Below are 14,850 nucleotides of genomic sequence, written 5' to 3'. Positions count from 1 at the left end.
GCCGCCGGCTCGACAAGTGCTCCCACCCAGTTGACGCGGCGGCGCTCAGGCCGCCCCCCCATCGCCGCTCGTCGCCTCTTCCTGCTCCGGATCCCCGGGAAGAACCTCTGAGATGGTCAGAATGAGCTCCTCGATCTGCTCCTCGGACAGACGCTCCTCGCTCTCCTCCACCATCTGCGGTGCAAACATGCGCGCACACACACACACACACACACACACACACACACACACACACAGTTAGCATGGCACATATCGTCAAGTTTGCTTTCGTTAGACATCCAAGATGAGCGCCTCCGGGTTGGCCACAGAGCCCTGCAAATTCTTCTCTTTTCGTGTGGTCATTGATCTCGTTTGACAGGCATTGTGTTCAAAGATGCAGCAAATCGACCAAATGAAAGGAGAGATTCTCCGCTCACCGGAAAAACAAAATGGAAGCTTGAATCTGACTTTTTTTGTTCTTTGATACTCCCAAACTGAGCTGACCTCGTGTCGAAAATGGGCAAGGATGCCATTGGACTGGTGGCTTTGCATCAGTCATGTTGTTTGCTGACAACGGAGCAGCATGGGGGGGGGGGGACTCCCCTTGTTGAAAAAACGTCAACGGCAGTGAAGGATTGTTCGTGTTGAATGTCGATGGCGTGGACTTTTTGTTTTGGGGGTGGGGGGAGTTTTGCGTATGACCTTCAGTGGAGGAGAATCTCCCGACGACGGCCAAAAGACTCACCAGCTGCATCTCCACGGCGGTCTGCGGTCGGTGGTTGAGCAGCTGCAGCTTCTCAGCCCTGGTGACAGGCGAAAAGGCACCCCGGTCGCGTCAACAGAAGCGCGTCTCATCTTTTGCGTGCGGACAAATCGAAGGAGGGGGCGGGACTGACTTTGTGAGTTTGTGCCGCATCATGGCCAACAGGAAGGCGTCGACCATCTCGGGACTCTGGCGGCCGCACGGCGTCTTGGACAAGTACTTGAGCGTCTGGGTTGCAGCGGGACACGCGCGTCGCGTCGTAAGGCCTCATACAATTACTCTTTGCGTGCGGTGAAGTCTGTGTTCATCGCGCCCAGTTAGCCAAACAGCTACTCTACCCAAGACTGACGATAAAACCAATATTTTTACTTTTTCCACTTGAGGACAGAGCGTGAGCACTTTTGCCACCCGAGGCGCGTGTCGCAGAGAGAAGGTGAAGACGGAAGCGAGCTGCTCACCTCATACATGATGGTGTTGAGATTCTGCTGCCCGGTGCTGTGTTTGCCCTTGCCGCTGTCCTTCTTCTCTTCCTTCAAGTCAGTCAGCAACTGAAACACCTGACAAACAAGGATACGGTGCTCGCATTTCAACTTATCGTTTCCACAAACTGTTTAACGTACGCACATGTCGACAAATCCACGACATTTGTTCATGCGAACACTGACATAAGCAACAGCATATTGATCGCATTTGAACAAAAGTCAAGAAAAGCCCAATTGAGCATATCGCCTCACCTCATAGTTGCTGAGCATGGCTGCGTTTGCGTTTTTCCTAAGAAGAAAACGTCCAAAGGTCACTCATGGAAGTACAGTACAAAAACGATTCCAATGAAGTCGGCTGCCGTTGTGTTAAACCTCAATAAAAGCAGAATACGATGATTTGCAAATCCTGTTCAACCTATATTGGATGCAAGACACTACAAAGAGAAGACATTTCATCTTAAAACTGATCAACAGGATTGCTTTGAGCAAATAATCATGAACTTTGAATGTTGTGGCTGCAACGGGTTCCCAAAAAGCTGGAACAGGTTGAGTTTGTATATTTACGTCCATAATGTACCAAACTGAGCCGGGTGTTTTTTCTTTTAATCTGGTTTCAGTGATGTTGAAACAGTTTTAAGGAAGCATCACACTACATAAAAAGAAAGTACGTTACAATATAAAACGTTTGGTCATTTTTATGTCAGTCGATCGATCGAAAGGGTAAAGTGAAGCAATATAAGCTTCAATCTTCAACATTGACGCTCATGAATAAACGAAATGTGGCCAGTACTCATTTAAGAAGGAAAGTGGCCAAAAGCCACGTAAGAAATATTCTCGGCGTAGTAATAGGACTTACACTTCCATGTTGGCAGGCGCAAAAGAATCCGTGAGAAACAAGACCTCGGACGTTTCTTGGTTCCGCGGTACCGAAACAACCCGCGTTGGGAACACAACCAAATAATCTAAAATAAAACTTGGTTTCACAAAAAACTCTAGTTCTATTTTCTACTACAGGAAATAAGTGAATGTATTTATTTTCTCGCGGTTTTTTTTTGAGTGACGATCTGTCAAGATGCATTTCGCCCACCAGGCCAGCAGGTGGTGCCAGCAGGCTGCAGGTAGACTAACGACTACGTCACTTTGGTGGCTCACGGATTTCTAGTACAGTACAGACAATTTTGTATCTGCTCGAACGCCTTCCTTAAATTCGGTGACCGAAGACCTTTTCTTTTAACGAGAACTTCAGCTAGCTTCATTTTCAAAACGAGCAACACGCGAACGAGTCACCAATAAAACAAACGTGTTGTCGGAGTTTCACAGCAGCTGTCGGCAGTCGAGAAAGACGGAATTGTTTTTTTTTTTTCCCCGCCCCTCCACACACGTTTGGACTTTTTATTCGTTTGCCACTTTTAAACGAGTCGAACCAGTCACGCCGCGGCTCATTTCGTAGCTTCTTCTGTCAACACCAAGAACAAGAAACCACGTCGCTCCCTCCAGATGGCAGCCGAGGTAAGGAACTCTTCGAACGTTGTCGCTTTCCACGTGAAGGCCCAAGGTTTCCTGTAACTCTTTGGGTTTTTTGACCACAGCAGGTGGACCTCGTTTTGTGAGTACGTTGACCGTCGTCGATGCGTGGCTGCACTCTGTAATGTCATTGTTATCATTTTTCACGTTCACACGAGGAATCCGAATCAACTTGGTTGACCAACTTGGTCAAAAGTACACAAGTAAATGATCTACGGAGTCAAGCCCCAAATGTTCTTTCCAATAAAAAGTCCTGTGCGCTTTCACGAGTCGAAACACTGCATTCGGATTCATGTTGCGTTTGTGGAAATGCAAGGGTGATTCTAGTCGTAACGGCGCAAATAAAAAGAACCCTGCCAAATGTGTCACTTTGAAATGGGGCAACTGTTAATTCAACAACGCATCCTAAAAACAGGATTTAGCAGTCAAACATGACTGAAGTGTAACGATCCATCCTTTTTTTGCATTGTGTGTGTTTGTGAGGGGGCCAAGCTGTGGGGGGGTCGCTTTACGGGCGCCACCGACCCGGTGATGGAGCGCTTCAACGCGTCTGTGGCGTACGACCAGAGGATGTGGGACGCTGACCTGAGGGGCAGCAAAGCCTACGCCAAGGCTCTGCGTCGGGCCGAGCTGCTCAGCGCCGACGAGATGGATGGCATCCTGCGAGGGTTGGACCAGGTACACGCACGCGCGCATGCTGACGCGGTCCGCTGGAATTGAATGGCTGCGGTGGCAGCACATTCCTGCGCATTGTGCCAAACGAGAGAAACCAAAGGCTGCTACTCGCGCATTCAGGCGCAAGCGAAAGGTCGCGGGGCCTCCAGGGAACAAACACACTCACCGACGTGAGCCACAACATTCGCCGTCCATTTTCTCTCCTACACTTCCTCCAATCGGGTCATCGAGACCAGACGACCCCTGAAGCTCAGGGCCCGCGGGGGCGCCTGGAGACCAACGGTGGCCTCAGAGCACAGAGTGGAGGGACGAACGCACATTCCTACCAGTGTGCAGCTTGTTGGCGTTCGGTGAAATTTGGATGGGGGGAAGAAAAGGCGTTTAAGCGGGCCCGCCTCACACGGGGAGGCCAGAGCCGAGCTTGGGACCCGCAAGCTGCCAAGTGCGAGACAAACGCCTGAAAACGCCATTGCCATCGGGGCGATGAGTGTGATGACGATGCCGCCGCTGTGTTTGCAGATCAGCGAGGAGTGGAGCCAAGGCGCCTTTGTGCTCAAAGACGGCGACGAAGACATCCACGCCGCCAACGAGCGCAGACTCAAGGTCAGCCGTCGGCGATGGGCTCTCGCCAAATGGCAAGCGGACCGCCGCCATTTGTTCCAAAACAGCAAAAACAAACCATCTGTGATCAATATTTCATATCTGTTTCCCAGAGAAAACGGCCTGGGGTAAAATCCCGGAAAAAATGCGAATGAAAACATTGGGGAGGGGGAATGGCGAAAATTCCCGTCCGCAAGTATGGCAAGCCGGGACGATTTGTGTCGTTTGAAGTGGCGCTGTCACCATTCGCCACGACAGGGCAGACGAATCTTACCTGCGCTGACTCTGGGCCTTCGACCGCAATCTGAGTCGGCCTCGTTTTTGTTTGTGGATTCGGAATGCGATGCCCGACAAACGGAGTTCCTCGATCATCTCAGCATTTGACGTGACTCGATCACTCCTACGTCCATTTAGCGAATATCATCATACAATAGCCGTGTCTTGATCAGGCCACATCGGCAGGCATTCGAGATCCAACCTTTTTTTTTTTTATTAAATTTTTGGGACAATCTACTCAGGAACAAAACTTTTGGAGGTGCGTTTCTTCAGTCTGTTTTAGAAAAGCTCATGAGGAGAATGAATTGTTGTACCCGATGAAGTCGCCGCGGTGATGATGAGGACGATGATGATGTGCGTGCGCAGGAGTTGATCGGCCCGGCCGCGGGGAAGCTGCACACGGGCAGGAGCAGGAACGACCAGGTGGGGGCGCCGCGCCCGCAGGGGGAGCGCGACTTGGCCGCGGGCGACGTTGACGCGCGTTTGCCGCACAGGTGGTGACCGACATGCGTCTGTGGCTGCGCGACGCCATCGCCACGCTGAAGGACGAGGCCCTCCTCCTCATCTCGGCCTTGGTGGAGCGCGCCGCAGCGTAAGATGCCGCGCGGCGTCGCATGGCTTTGGACAAACGCTTTGCCGCCGCCGACCGCGTCCTTCCCGGAAAAGTCCGCTCCAGATCCCCGTGTTGTCATGAGGGGTGTGAATCGTGGGCTCCGCTTACTTCCTCTCTGAGTGAAGGACGTCGTGGAGACCCGAGGTTCCGCCCCAAGTTGCAAAGTCACGGATGTGTTTTCTGTTTGAAGCTGTTCCCTTGTGTTTCCCCCCCAAATTCAAATCATTGACCTCGCGGCAGTTCTGATGAGCATCAATTATTGGCACTATCTGGCGACTGGCGCCGCGAGATCAAAATTGAATTGACTCCGTGACGTCATCCGTCACTCGGAATTCCCCCCAGAATCTGTTCCAGCCTCCCGAGCCAAAGCACAGACGCTCGCCCTGTTTTCGGAACCCTCAGAGCAGTTGTCTCGAATGACGCGGCGTCTCACGGCGGACGGTATCGGCGTCATGTCCCCGGCGCCCGGTGCCGCTCTTTTGGGCGTGCGCGCCCCGGCCACCCGGGGGCGGCAGAAGGTCGTGGTGGCCTAAGTGGTCGTTCCTCTGCTCAGGGAGATGGACGTCCTGTTCCCCGGTTACACCCACATGCAGCGAGCTCAGCCCATCAGGTGGAGCCACTGGATCCTGAGGTGAGCGCAAACGCAGGCGACAAGAAAGGGAGCCTCGTCTAACGGGGTCCCGTGTTCATCTCGCGCCGCCGCCGCCGCCGTCATCTCTCCGGACCTCTCGCGCCGACGGGAAGTCACGCCGTGGCTCTGCGGCGGGACGTGGAGCGGCTGCAGGAGATCGGCAAGCGCGTCAACGTCTTGCCTCTGGGCAGGTAAGTCACTGCGATACAAACCCCCGCCCAAAAAAAAAAAAGGAATCGACGTTTCGCCGCTAACGTGACCGCCACCAAAGACTCGAACGCTAAAAGACATCCCATGAAGCGTATTGACGTGTGCCGACGGCTTCCGTCTCGTTTGGCGCGATGCAACTTGGCCGATTCCGATGACGCAAATGTGCCGGCCCAGCTTGAGGCGAGAAGCGGTCCCGTTGCCGACGGCGTGAAGGGAAGTTCCGCGGGCCGGCGCCAGCGATCGGGAAGCCTCTGGCCAGATGACGTTGACATCTTGTCAAGCGTCCGCATCCGGGCTGTCCAAAGCGGTTTGTAGGAGGGCCGCGCGCAGGAAATTGGAAGGACGCGGAAAATTCTGCGGCTTTCACTGAGGAAAGGCGCTCGAGTCATTCAAGCCGGCAATTTCACCGAGTTCGTTTGCAAGTAAGAGGAGAGGCGACACCTTTGCGTTCAAGCTTACGAGCAGAAGGAGTGGTTCGGGGCACCGCTTATTCGTATTCGTTTTGAAGCTGGTCACGGGCCGCTGAAAAATGGCCCCCGGGCCGTGGTTTGGAGAGCCCCGCTCCACATGGACGCACGCCAGGCGGCGAGATCGGCATTCGACCGGTGCGATTTTCGCTACTTCTGACGGACTTGACGACAGGGCGCGCGGCGTCGACCCAAGTCTCGGTTGCCACGGCGTCGACGCCACCTTTTTTCCATCTCAACATTTGCAAGCGGGGCAAACGATGATCAGGTCCCGCGGAAGCGTCCGGCGTTAACCGGTGGCCTTCCTGTTGTTTTCAGCGGCGCCATCGCCGGAACGCCCTTCGCCATCGACAGGGAGCTCCTGAGGAAAGGTGCGAACGTCGGCGTTAACGTGACCGGCGTCGCTGGCGTCGGGCGCAACCGCCGCGTCTCCAATCCCCCGCACCGCCGCCGTCGCCGAGAGGGGAACGCGGTCGGAGGCGGCCGCGAGTCTCGGACCCCCGTCGCGGCCCCGCGCCGGCGACCCGCTCTTGTAAATCTCGCGACTCGGCAACGAAGGCGGCCGAAACTTTTTCCGTGTCGTTGACAGAGTTGCGTTTCGATGAGATCAGCTTGAACAGCATGGACGCCACCGGCCAGCGAGACTTTGTGGGTAAGTCCGTCGGCCCCTCGTCGGCCGTCCCCCCCCCCGAGCCGCTGATGGATTTTGCGTGCGCCCGTGTCAGCGGAGTTCCTGTTCTGGGCCTCGCTGTGCGCCACTCATCTCAGCAAGATGGCCGAGGACCTTCTGCTGTACAGCACCAAAGAGTTCTCCTTCGTCACGCTCGCCGACGCCTACAGGTCAGCTTCGAATGCGGCCATTCCGGAGGGAAACGATTGCGTTTCCCTCGGTTGCTCCCCAAAGGATCGTTTCCGGTCGTGTCGTGAGTCATGAGTGATCGGGCCCGTTCGTGATCCCAAAAACCCCAAAATGGAATCCGCAGAAGGCCTCGGGAGGAGAGCGGCCGCAACAATGGCTCCTCCGACCTCTTCCCAGTTCTTCTGAGCATGATCGGGGGAAAGGGGCTGACTGCCTTCTGCGGTCTGAAAAAAATTGAGATCTCTCTTCTCATTTTCTGCCGGGTGACTGGAAGTCAGTATTGCGGCGCCGATACGTGGTGCGCTTCCTCATCAAAAGTGCGACCTTGTCTTTTTTGGCCCGAAATAAGCAGACGTCTCCTTTGCGCCGCGCAGCACGGGCAGCAGCCTGATGCCGCAGAAGAAGAACGCCGACAGCCTGGAGCTGATCCGGAGCAAGGCGGGACGCATCTTTGGCCGCGTAAGATCGGCGGCGCGGTCCGGCTCGTCCTGCGGCTCGTTCATTCGACGACGGGGCGGAGAGGCCAGACCAATCGTCCTTTGGGTTTCTTTTTCAGTGCGCCGGCTTCATGATGACGCTGAAAGGCCTTCCCAGCTCCTACAACAAAGACCTGCAGGTACCCCGTTCCTTCCCATCTCTCGCTTGCTCCTTTTGCGCCAAAACGCTCAGGAAATGATTTGGACCCCTCGGTGAAGAGCGGTCATTCGGTCCGCCCGGCAAATGATGCCACTTGAGAGTCGGGTTGGATTGCTTTTCTTTTGCTTCGGAATGTGGAGATGTTTAGTAGGCTCCTTTTTTTTAAAATGTATTAAAGATGACCTTGTAGGTCTCGCACTGACTGTTGAGGTCGCTGATGTTGTCAATGACCCCATCACCTCAGAAAAGGGCGTCCCGCAGGGGTTCAATTTAGGACCACTTCTCTTTCTTTTATTTAGAGAGACAGAAAAGTTTGGAAACACGCGTGTACGCAAGCCCGCTTCATCCGGGCCCCGTTGTAGTGCGTCCCTTTCCGTCTACCTTGTATCGTCGGGACATGAATCGCGCGCAAATTGGCAAAAGCCAAAGGAGAAAGTGAACCAATGGGAGACGGAAGCCATATTGACTGTGGCGTCGCTCCCGCAGGAGGACAAGGAAGCCATGTTCGACGGCTACGACTCCATCCTGGCCGTCCTGCGGGTCGCCGCCGGTGTCGTCTCCACGCTGAAGGCGAGCGCACGGCGAGACGCCTCGGCCGAGCGCCGGGCCGCGGGCGGGGCGCTCACGGGTCCTTTGGGCTTTGATGTTTCAGATCGACGCCGGCGCCATGGGGGCGGCGCTCAGTCCTGACATGCTGGCCACCGATCTGGCCTACTACCTCGTGAGGAAGGGGGTGAGCGCAAGCCGTACGCGCCACGCCTAATGCGCCGTCACCGCCCGCCACCGACGGGCCTCAAATGTCCGACTCATTTCCTGCCTTCGTCACCCGAGAGCAGGAAATGGAACAAAGCGGCCGAGAGCGGCGATAAACGGCTCGCCCCCGAGCCTCGCTTGGGAGAGCGTTTGTGTGTGGGTGCCGCTTACCGTGCCCGGCCGAGTCGAGCGGCCCCCCCCAAAACAAATCTTGATTGCCAAGCAGCGGGGGGCTCAAGTGCCCATCCCTGAAAAACACACTCGAGTAGAGTGATGGCCTGAATGCGGCGGGCGGATGCTCGCAAAAGTCCGATGTCGCCGAATGTGGCGCGGCGGCTGGCGGGCGTCATCCAAGCGGGCGCGCTTTGCGTCTTGTGCCTCCAGGTGGCGTTCAGGGAGGCTCACGCTCTGGCGGGCAAAGCGGTGTTGGCGGCCGAGTCCAAAAAGGTGCCACTGGACCAGTTGACGGCCCAGGACCTGAGCGCCATCAGGTGACGGGGCGGCTCGCGGGCTCGCTCGCGTGCGCGCGTGGCCATGCTGATCATTCTGGGCGTGCGTGCGTGCGCTCAGCCCGCTGTTGGCAGGTGACGTGGCGTCGGTGTGGAACTACGCGTCCAGCGTGGAGCAGTACGCCGCCGCCGGCGGCACGGCCGAGAGCAGCGTGCGCGCTCAGGTACGACTCCTGCGCGCCTGGATGACAAAAGTAAGCCTCGCGCCTCCGCAATCGCCTTGACTCAAGCAAAGCGGACGTGCCGGCGAACGCTTTGCACTTTTCATCCAGCCGTCAATCAATCGGTGAAATAAATCCAAGCCAAGCAATCGATTTATTGAGACTAACGTGTCTATTCCAAGCGCGCGACACGCAGGCGCATCGAAAGAAACGCGCACACAGAAAATCGGAATGAATTGAAAAAGCCAAAGTGGTTTTGAAGTCGCGGATGGGATTTGGGAGGGGCTTGACTGGGCACCCTTGCGTCCCCTCCACTCAGCGTTTCCTTCTGCACGCGCTTCTTTGTGGCGGCTCATCGTTCGCGATGGTGGAATCGGAGGTCGGACGCTTTCATTTCCCGTCGTGGACGTACTTCTCTTGATCGCCGCCCGGTTTCAAAATGCAATTTCCTTCTTCTGCCCAAGAATGCCATTTGCATTTCTGGGTTTCTCCATCCTCCGATTCCTCCTTCATTTCTTCAAGTTCTTTTCCAATTTCGATCGGGGAAATTCATGGAAAGAAATCAAGCCAATATTTTGATGATAACGTGGCCCGTGCGAATTTTGGCTCGTTGAGCTACGCGGGTTTGATTGCCGCAATGTTCCAACTTATTTGATGCGAATGTCGGTTTGTCCGCACGGCGGCGGTCCCCGCGATTGAGGCTCCCCCGCTTGGGTCTTTTGGATGCGGCGAGCTCCGTTTCGGGCCTTTTTTGTGTCGCGCGCTAAATTTGGACTCGGGAGCAAGCGCGTGCGCGTCGCTCGAGTTTGGAGACGACGCCGCCGATGAAGCCGCGCCAGTCAAGCTGCCCCCGTGCCCGCGTGTTGGCCGATTCAACGGATGAGCGCGGCGAGGCCGAGCCAGAAGGCGGCGGAGCGCGCGGGCGCGACGGCGCCGGCCGAGTTGGAGCGGTACACCACGCGTCCGTCCAGCGGCTGCGTGGGCCTGAAGATGTCCGTCATGGGCTGGCCCGTCCAGAAGCGGCACTGCTGCGCGACGGCGTCCAGCTGCCGAGGAGCACACGTACGCGGTCACCGCGCGTCCCGCCCCCGCCCCGCCCGCGTCCGGCCCGCCTACCTGCCGACCGCTGACGGGCAGCGTCTTGAGGAAGACGGTCCACGCCACCGCCTGTTCGCATCCCGGCGTCGTCATGGAGCCCACGTAGCGGTAGTAGCCCCGCAGCTCCCCCGACGGCGGGACGATGTCGCTCAGCTTGAAGTCGGACATGAGCGCCGTGGAGCCTGCTTGGGACGCGAGCGGAGGTTGGCGCGCGCCGGACGGGCGGGAGGCGCCGGCGCGCGGGTCCCTACCGTTGTGCCGCACTCGTCCCAGAGCCGCTATGACGGCGTCCAGGTGCGGGTGGTCCTCGGCGGCTTCCTGTCGGCAGAACCGCCGGTCAGCCGCGCGCCAACGTGCCCGTCGAGACGTCGCGGCGCTCGCTCGCGCTACCTCAAACAGAAAGGCCAGCAGGGCGATTCCCGCCATGTCGTGTTCCGCCTCGCTCAGGGATCCGTACGGCTCCTTGATGTGCACCACGTGAAGCTGCGGGCGCGGTACAAAGATGAGCGAGCGGCGGAGCAAAGCTGGGAACCGGGCGCGCGAGTGCCGGAGGGAGGTGGCTCGAAAGGTCAAAAGGTCGGCAGATGTGGGGGTCGAACGTGGCTCGGTATTTTGTTTCAAAGGTCAAAGCTGTCGGCTAGCTATTTTGTGGGAGGCGGTCGAGAGGCGATGCGGGTCGACGTCGCGAACGGTCGAGCGAGCGAACGGCTGCGTGTCGCGGGTGCGCTCGCCACCTCCATGGGGAATCTCTCTCCATCGACGGTGTGTTCCGATCCGGGCCTTCCGCTGGCCCCCCAGTGGAAGTGGAACTGGGCGGCCCGGTAGTGACCCGGCAGAGCGCCTCCGGTCAGACGCACCGACTGGGGCAGGTGGAAGTGAGCTGAGCAAAGAAAAAAATTATTTGCTATTTGAGTCCTGGCAAGTAAGTGCGCTCGCCTTGTCCCCAGTCACTTCCAAAACGATGAATGGAATCCTCTCGGGTCACTCCGAAGCGGACTTTGATTTCTTTCTTTGATCATTTCGCGGGGAGGGCGGCGGGCGAAGCGGCGCTCAAAAACGTCCTTACCCGAATGTCCCTTGTTCTCCACGGTGATGTTGATGCGGTCGCCGTGACCGATGAACTCCAGCGGGGGCAGCGCCGTGTTGACGTGAACTTTGCCGCTGACGATGTTGATGGGCGACTGGCGCAGTCCGCCGCAGCGAGGGAAGGCCGAAGACCACCCGCTCGGGTCTGCGGCCAAAAACCCCCGGCGGGGCGGTTCAGTCTCGCTCGCGGCGCGGGGACGCTCGATTGGGTTCGCCCGCTCATCGCGTCCGTTGTCGCCGTCGAAAATGGCTCGGGATCGAGAAAAGGAGCGCTCATCCTGCGCCCCGATAAGACGGAGCGCGGGATTCGTGAATCCATTTTAGGTCCCAAATCGGAGACGGTAACATATGATTGTTATTTTTCATGCCAACCGTCGTTGCATTTCATTGCATTTCCCCAATTGGCATTAGCGAGAGACGTTTCTCCGCTCGTGTGCGCGCAAATGACCCCGGAGTCTTATGTCGCCCCCAAATGTTTCACTCCTGAACTCTCGCTTCCCCCGTCATCAAAAAGAGCGCCGTTTCCTTCCAAGTTGAAGTCTGAGCCCTCGCAATGATCGATGTTGACTTCTGAATCGGAGGTGGACCCAATCGAGTGTCAGGCAGGCAGCGCAAAAAAAGCCACTGCGTCGCGGGACATCACGTGATCTTACCTCGGCACGCGGCGTCGCAGGAGGCCTGGTTCTCGTAACACCAGCCGCCTGCACACACACACACACACCCCATCTTGATCTTTCGGACGACTATTTCAGTGGGCTGAGATGTATGCCCCCGGGAGGGCTACAATTGATTGAAGCGGCGCCGGCGACAACGCGTGACTCTCGGCTTGTCGATGGATTGCTCGGTTTCCAAAAAAGCGGGGGATAAAAGTTGGGAGTCGTTCCCCAGACCAAAGCGTGACCCCTCGTCCGTCTTTGCGGAAATGCGGCTGGCTTCACTCTTCTTGTCCTCGTTTTGTCCCCTGTACGTCTCCTCCCCCTCCATTTCTCATCCTGCTTGCATCTTTTCACAGCTGAATGAATGCTCATTGTTCAATTCTTGATTCCCTCACGCGCACACCTGTGGGACTGAACTCACGCACACCAGGACAGGGCACCTATTGTGTGTGTGTGTGTGTGTTCGTTCTCCTCCCGCTACCAACATCCACGGCCGTCGGTCATACTGCAGAGAGGAAATATTTGTTCTCCCATTTTGGTCCTTTTGAAAGGTCTTTGAATGCTCACAAGTATTGGGACACGCGCGTACGGCGGCGCTCTTTGGCCGTCACCCGAATCGCACGCCCGCCCTCCCGTCTCAACGGGAAAGAGGCGTGGACGAAGCCAAAGCGTCCGCCAGGCCCGCTGGTGCCGCGGCACGTGGACGCTTGAAATGCAAAACGAGGCTCGTCCGGTCAAAGGCGTCCTTACCTGCGCATGGCGAGAAGAGAGGAGCGAAAGCGAGCAAGGCCCACGGGAGAAGGTTCATGACGGACTCCGACGCAGGCACCGGGTGACGGCGACTCTTCTCACGCCGTCGCTTTTCAGGTGCTGCCCGCTGCCCTTGTGGGCGGAGCCGGGCGGGTCTTGCCGTCTCGCCTCCGCCGGCTCGGTGAGTACACTGCTGTCTTTGTCTGCTTCGAACGTGTGAGTGCTGACTCGTGGGGCGAAGGAGGAGCTTTTTCATTGTCGTTGTCATGTCACGACCCGGTGCCATGAAATGCAACCGGCACGGCCGGACGAAAAACAAGGAGCGACGGGGAGAGGGACCGGATCGGGGGCTTCGGCGCGCCGACACGCCACCGCTTGTGAGATCTTGCGGCCGAGGCCTCGGTCGGCCTCCTCCCGACCGGACGCCGACGCGAACAAAGCAGCTCGGAGCCAGGGGGGGAATGCGTTTATTCCAACGGTCATCCTGAAATCGATGAATATGCAGATGAATCGCTAATTTGTCATTGACGATGCAAACGCAAAGCCTACCCGTGCGGGTTGCGCGCATGCATGAGGTGATTCTGAAATAGAGGAGGACAAAGAAGAAAGCGACGCTCGGTCGTGAAATGCGACGGACTCGCGAGCCGGCATAAAAACGTCTTTTAAAAAAGGGGCCGGGGGGGTCCTTCCGTTTCCTTACACGGTCAACGGGTCGAGTTGTCGGAAAGCAAATCAAAATGACATCGCGACGGTGAAATGTTCCGGATCGGTCCGTTTTGCGTCGGGTGCGCAAATGCCGTGTGGATGCGCGCCGCGGGCGCTCTTCAGCGGTCGAGCTGGCGCAGCAGCTGGTACTTCTGCAAAACAGCAAAGGTCAAGCGTCAAGCCTTTGCGCGCACTCTCTCTCTCTCTCAACACTGGCATCAAGCTTCAACAAGCACATTGCCGTTGCGCTGCTCGCCCAATCCCGGCCGGGGAAGAGGGTCGCGGCGCGTCACCTTTCCTTCTCACCTGGATGACGACGGCGGCCAGCACGGCGACGGCGGCGAGCAGCAGCAGGCGCCCGATCCAGCCCAAGTTCAAGTTCTTGAGCACGAAGAAGCGCGCCCAGCCCAGCTTGCCGGCCGTGTGCGGAGGGTAGCGCATGTTGTTCATGCCCTCCATCTTCAGCGTCTTGATGAGGCATGCTCGCAGGTGACTCAGCCGGTCGAAGGTGTGCTTGCCGTGGTAGCAGCCCATGCCGCTGTTCCCTGCGCAAGGAGGGGCGAGGGGGGCCGCGTTGACTATTGCGCCAGCTAAGCCCAGATTGTCAAAAGGCAAGACTTCGGTTGACGGCCGTTCCGGTCAAAGTCCGCCGGAGCGGTCGCTGACGATTGCGCCGTGAGCGAGCCCCGACGTCGGTGACCTCAGTCTGACCGCAGTCCGAAGAATGAGAGGCGGCAGGGGGTGGGGGGGCGAGCCCCCAAGGAGTCTCACAAGGGCCAATGTTCTGAAGGACGCATGGCCGAAGGACAAAGAGCTCGAGAGAGGACAAAAACGGAGGAGCCCTTGAGGAGTTTTGCTACTCTTGGGGATTCTTGGACCAAAGACGGAAGGAGAGCTGAACGACCGACGCTCCGAAGGAATACGACGCACGTCGGAGGGCTAAGACGAGGAAGGTGGAAAGGACTGGACCGGGCTCGCGGACTGAAGAAAGGAGGCCTCGGTCGGAAGGACTCGTGACCGGAAGGAAAACCGGAGGTGTGCAGAGTTGATGGAAGAAGTCCCTCTGAAGGAACTACCGTCCGCCTGTCAAAACGTAACGCGGCGCGTCTGAAGGTTTGAAGGAGCGATGCCGCAAAGGACAAAGTTCTGAGGTTTCAAGACCTGAAACTCTTGACGGAGGCTGCGCGGGGGGTGCGGCTTGAAGCGCCGAGGTTTGACCCTCGTTGGCGAAATGATGAAATAGTCGGGCGGTCCAAAGGTCGCATCTGATCACGGGGCGGGTGTGCGTGTGCGCTTACCAACGCCCCCGAAAGGCAGCGAGTTGACCGAGTAGTGCACCAGGCAGTCGTTGGCCAAAAGTCCTCCGCTGGACGTCTCCTCCCTCATTTTCTGGATGACCTTCACCCGGAGTGGCAAA

At 57.4% G+C, this 14,850-nt stretch overlaps 4 protein-coding genes across 5 annotated transcripts in view; 1 reads left to right on the top strand and 3 right to left on the bottom strand.

Moving 5' to 3' along the window:
- Positions 1 to 2,237, bottom strand: part of crcp (calcitonin gene-related peptide-receptor component protein) — a 22,017-nt gene extending 19,780 nt beyond the window's left edge. Inside the window, exons 1-6 of the mRNA XM_019896635.1 lie at positions 2,081 to 2,237; positions 1,477 to 1,513; positions 1,201 to 1,299; positions 876 to 970; positions 725 to 782; positions 10 to 174 (exon numbers count right to left, since the gene is read on the bottom strand). Of these exons, the coding sequence (XP_019752194.1) occupies positions 46 to 174; positions 725 to 782; positions 876 to 970; positions 1,201 to 1,299; positions 1,477 to 1,513; positions 2,081 to 2,088 (426 nt within the window). The 5' untranslated portion in view covers positions 2,089 to 2,237 and the 3' untranslated portion in view covers positions 10 to 45. The remainder of the gene's footprint in view (positions 1 to 9; positions 175 to 724; positions 783 to 875; positions 971 to 1,200; positions 1,300 to 1,476; positions 1,514 to 2,080) is intronic.
- Positions 2,238 to 2,350: 113 nt separating this feature from the next.
- Positions 2,351 to 9,292, top strand: asl (argininosuccinate lyase). 2 transcript variants are annotated; one of them, XM_019896630.1, is made up of 16 exons: positions 2,351 to 2,733; positions 3,232 to 3,426; positions 3,943 to 4,026; positions 4,666 to 4,722; positions 4,794 to 4,891; positions 5,466 to 5,543; positions 5,657 to 5,734; positions 6,539 to 6,591; positions 6,810 to 6,872; positions 6,946 to 7,060; positions 7,454 to 7,538; positions 7,636 to 7,695; positions 8,202 to 8,285; positions 8,368 to 8,448; positions 8,853 to 8,959; positions 9,039 to 9,292. In XM_019896630.1, the coding sequence occupies exons 1-16, from the start codon at positions 2,722 to 2,724 to the stop codon at positions 9,199 to 9,201; spliced, it is 1,413 nt and encodes a 470-aa protein (XP_019752189.1). In that variant the 5' UTR covers positions 2,351 to 2,721; the 3' UTR covers positions 9,202 to 9,292. The 2 variants fall into 2 exon arrangements, with proteins under 2 accessions (XP_019752189.1, XP_019752190.1); XM_019896631.1 differs by lacking the exon at positions 2,351 to 2,733 and adding an exon at positions 2,747 to 2,830.
- Positions 9,293 to 10,009: 717 nt separating this feature from the next.
- Positions 10,010 to 12,950, bottom strand: ca4c (carbonic anhydrase IV c). Its single transcript, XM_019896633.1, has 8 exons — positions 12,729 to 12,950; positions 11,976 to 12,023; positions 11,303 to 11,467; positions 10,971 to 11,116; positions 10,627 to 10,719; positions 10,488 to 10,554; positions 10,255 to 10,418; positions 10,010 to 10,184 (listed from the first exon to the last, which is right to left on the bottom strand). The coding sequence occupies exons 1-8, from the start codon at positions 12,784 to 12,786 to the stop codon at positions 10,011 to 10,013; spliced, it is 915 nt and encodes a 304-aa protein (XP_019752192.1). The 5' UTR covers positions 12,787 to 12,950; the 3' UTR covers position 10,010.
- A 227-nt stretch (positions 12,951 to 13,177) lies between these two features.
- The window catches only part of aldh3a2b (aldehyde dehydrogenase 3 family, member A2b), a 5,891-nt gene continuing 4,218 nt past the window's right edge, over positions 13,178 to 14,850 (bottom strand). The window contains exons 9-11 of the mRNA XM_019896625.1: positions 14,732 to 14,831; positions 13,740 to 13,978; positions 13,178 to 13,585 (exon numbers count right to left, since the gene is read on the bottom strand). Coding sequence (XP_019752184.1) covers positions 13,553 to 13,585; positions 13,740 to 13,978; positions 14,732 to 14,831 — 372 coding nt within the window. The 3' untranslated portion in view covers positions 13,178 to 13,552. The remainder of the gene's footprint in view (positions 13,586 to 13,739; positions 13,979 to 14,731; positions 14,832 to 14,850) is intronic.

The sequence above is a fragment of the Hippocampus comes genome, unplaced genomic scaffold (assembly GCF_001891065.2).
Source record: "Hippocampus comes isolate QL1 unplaced genomic scaffold, H_comes_QL1_v1.1 scaffold22, whole genome shotgun sequence".
NCBI classification, from domain to species: domain Eukaryota; kingdom Metazoa; phylum Chordata; class Actinopteri; order Syngnathiformes; family Syngnathidae; genus Hippocampus; species Hippocampus comes.
This window is presented reverse-complemented; position numbering and strand designations above follow the sequence as displayed.

Excerpts from the sequence above, each read along its gene's own strand:
- asl (XM_019896630.1), top strand. Across the intron at positions 4,723-4,793 it reads GCAGGAGCAGGAACGACCAG|GTGGTGACCGACATGCGTCT; the intron begins GTGGGGGCGCCG and ends TTTGCCGCACAG. Across the intron at positions 6,592-6,809 it reads CAGGGAGCTCCTGAGGAAAG|AGTTGCGTTTCGATGAGATC; the intron begins GTGCGAACGTCG and ends TGTCGTTGACAG.
- ca4c (XM_019896633.1), bottom strand. The coding sequence starts at position 12,786 with ATGAACCTTCTCCCGTGGGCCTTGCTCGCTTTCGCTCCTCTCTTCTCG. Across the intron at positions 12,024-12,728 it reads TCTCTTCTCGCCATGCGCAG|GCGGCTGGTGTTACGAGAAC; the intron begins GTAAGGACGCCT and ends GTGTGTGTGCAG. Across the intron at positions 10,555-10,626 it reads TGCTGGCCTTTCTGTTTGAG|GAAGCCGCCGAGGACCACCC; the intron begins GTAGCGCGAGCG and ends TTCTGCCGACAG.